Source organism: Galeopterus variegatus, unplaced genomic scaffold, assembly GCF_000696425.1.
Source record: "Galeopterus variegatus unplaced genomic scaffold, G_variegatus-3.0.2 Scaffold5218, whole genome shotgun sequence".
Lineage (NCBI taxonomy): Eukaryota > Metazoa > Chordata > Mammalia > Dermoptera > Cynocephalidae > Galeopterus > Galeopterus variegatus.
In genome coordinates, this window is record NW_007731329.1 from 45,862 (window position 1) to 48,914 (window position 3,053).

Genomic DNA, 3,053 nt, shown 5'->3' on the forward strand with positions numbered 1-3,053 from the left:
TCCAGGATTTTTCCCAGCTTTCTTTGATTGTTCCTTTCACTTTCCTTTATCCATTCCACAAACATTTACAGACAGCCTACTGTGTGCCAGGCCTGGACTAGATTCCAGAGATACAGAGCAATACACGAGCTCATGAGGAAGTCTGAGAAACAGACACGTAAATACTAGACTGTAACGCAGAGTGATGACTAAACATTCGCATTCACAAGTATTCAGTGAGCACCTACTATGTGCCAAGCCTGTGCCCAGGGACACAGAAGTGGAAAATACAGACAAGATCTCTACTTTTTCGCAGTTTACATTCTAATGGAGGGAGACAAGAATACTCAAACAAGATAATCGCGGATTGTGGCAAGTACTCTAAGGAAAATAAACACAACGGTGAATTAAAGAGAGAGACATTGAGACAGGCCATTTTAGAAAGGGTGGCCCAGGAAAGCTTCTTAGAGCAGGTGATGTTTGAGCTGGCTTAAAGGATGAGCAAAATGCTGGGAAAAAGCACTCCAGGAAGAGTGAATAATCAGCGCAGGATCTTGAGTCAGGAAAGGATGGGTGACTGGAAAGAAGGGAGGGGGGAGAGAAGTGGGAAAGAGCCGGATCATACAGGCTCGCCGAGCTGGAGTTAATACTAAGTGCAGTAGGAAGCCACTGGAGGGTTTTAAGCAAGAGAATGACATAATCTGAATTAAGATTTTATAAGATCACTCTGGCTGCTGTGTGTAGGATGGACGGTTAGGCGTCTGTTGCAGTAATACAGACAAGAAATCAATGACTTGAAATTAAGGTGGTGGCAGTAGAGAAGAGAGGGAAATAGACTGGAGATATATTTTGGAAGCGGAGCTGACAGGGCATGCAAATGTATTGGAGAAGGGGTCCAGGATGAGGGAAAAGGAAAAAACAAGAACAGTGCTTGGGTTTTTGGTACGGGCAATTGGACGGATGGTGGAGCTATTTCCTGAGATGGGGAATGCTGGGGAGGAACAGATTTGTGTGACTGGCAATCTTGAGATGCCTATTAGACATCTGAGTTTATATTGCAAGTAGGCAGATGGAGAGTCTGCACTGGAGGTATAAATTTGGGTGGAATATAAAGCTTTGGGGCTGGATAATAAGGCCTAGGGAAGGGTAGTGACCAAGCCAACATTTAGGACTTTATGGGAGCCTGGAGGAGGGAGCAACTGACTAGGGGAGTCAGAGAAAGTGTCATAGAGGAGATAATGGTTAAACTGAGTCTTAAAAGATGAGCAGGGGCCGGCCCGGTGGCGCACTGAGATAGTGCGCCGCTTGGGAAGCGCGGCGGTGCTCCCGCCGAGGGTTCGGATCCCACATACAGACCGGTTCCCGCTCACTGGCTGAGCGAGGTGCGGGAGCAACACCGAGGGTTGCGATCCCGTTGCCGGTCCTGGTCCGGTACGGGGGCGACACTGAGGGTTGCGATCTGTTGCCGGACACGGAAAAAAAAAAAAAAAAAAATAGATGAGCAGGAGTTTGCCAGAGGACATAAAGGGACATAATCTGGGAAAAGGGAATGACGTGCAATGACATGTTCAAAGGCCTAGGGTCCAGTAATAGTGCGAGCCCTGTCTGTTTCACTGCTGTAACCCTAGGGCCTAGCACACAGTACACGTTCAATTAATATTTGCTGAATGAGTGGTATGTTTAACAACTTGCAGGCAGCTTGATAAAGCTGAAGAAAAAGTTGGCGGTGGTTGTAGGGAGAGGTAGTGAGAGATGTAGCTCTAGTGTGGAAGGTTAGACTAGACTATATCACCAAGACAGCATCTGCCTGGAGATGGAGAGGGAGGAATCATGAAGATTCACTGATTGAGGGACAGACATGGTCAAATATGCACTTTAAAAAGTCTTCAGGCTATGGTGTGGAAAATGAGCAGGAGTGAGGTAGGGGGCCAGACTGAAGGTAAGGAGACCCCTTTCGAGACTGTAGGGGGTGACAAGGCCTCAGTGAGATGCTCCCTGGAACTCAGCACCAAGGTTCCCTGCTTGGGCAAAGTAGCCTGCACCCCACAGTTGATCCAGGGTAGTGATTGAGACTTCTAGGGACCACTGACTTTGAACAAGGAGGGTGGCCTGGAACCAAGAAGCCCTCCAGTTTCCTGGGCAGAGGGGTTGTTAACAATATCTGACATAAAGTTTGCCTGTCAAACCCTGCAGACCTGGGGGCTTTGGTATGAATTAAATATTATTTAAGAAATAAAGAAATGGCTATTCCTTGCACGCCCAGACCCAATAATACAAGCACTTGAGAAAATGAGTGTGCCAGTCCCCAGACAGAGAACAAGGCACACAGAGGGGCCCTGCAGGGTAGGGAGGGTGGGGTGCCTGAGTTCTGTTTTGGATTTGCTGACTCCACCTGGATATCCTGGGACATCCAGGTAGAGGTCGAGCAGCGGGTCGGTGTGGGTTTAGCGTCTTAAACTTGCAGGCCATGGGAGTAGACAGGATGGCAGGGGAGGCTGTGCCAGGCGGGGAGGATGAAGCGATATGCAGAGGCGGCGGAGACAGCGCTTCTCCCTTCCCAGACCGGCTCTGTCCCTCCAGCCTCTCACCGCCCAGCCCGCGGGGGGCTGCTTAACGCGAGGCCCGGCGGGGGGCGCGTTGGAAGGAGGCTCCCCCGAGCAGCAAGAGACCCCGAAGCAGGTCCTTCCCCCAGTTTCCATAGCTCACTCAGCAGGGCAGAAAACGCGGAGCTGAACCCCGGCCCTGGGAAATCAGCAGCAGCGGAAAACCGAGCTGTTTCAGCGCGACAGCGGCAGCCCGCGGCCCCCGGGGCGGTGGCGGGCCGCAGACCCCCGCCCCCGCCTTCATTCCCCTGGGCGGGAGAGCGCGCAGGGGAGGGTTGAGGGACGTCCCCTAGACCCCCGAGAATCCCGTCTGGGGTCTCCTCCTGCCGCCCCCGCTTCGGCACCCTGCAAGCCCCCTCGGACCCAGCCCCCCGCCCGCCCGGCTCCGCCCCGGGACCCCTCCTCCTCCTTCCCCGGCTCGGCAGCCCGGTACCGTCTCCCGGGGAGATGGTCTCGATCTCCACGCCCATC

General features: G+C 52.7%; 1 protein-coding gene across 3 annotated transcripts in view; it reads right to left on the minus strand.

The window, feature by feature from the left end:
- Positions 1-3,053, minus strand: part of FKBP1B (FK506 binding protein 1B, 12.6 kDa) — an 11,409-nt gene that overhangs the window by 8,011 nt on the left and 345 nt on the right. The window contains exon 1 of one of the 3 annotated variants that reach the window (XM_008589112.1): positions 3,016-3,053. The exons of 1 other annotated variant lie outside the window; for it this stretch is intronic. In XM_008589112.1, the coding sequence (XP_008587334.1) occupies positions 3,016-3,052 (37 nt within the window). In that variant the 5' untranslated portion in view covers position 3,053. The remainder of the gene's footprint in view (positions 1-3,015) is intronic. One more of the 3 variants, XM_008589113.1, reaches the window with a different exon arrangement.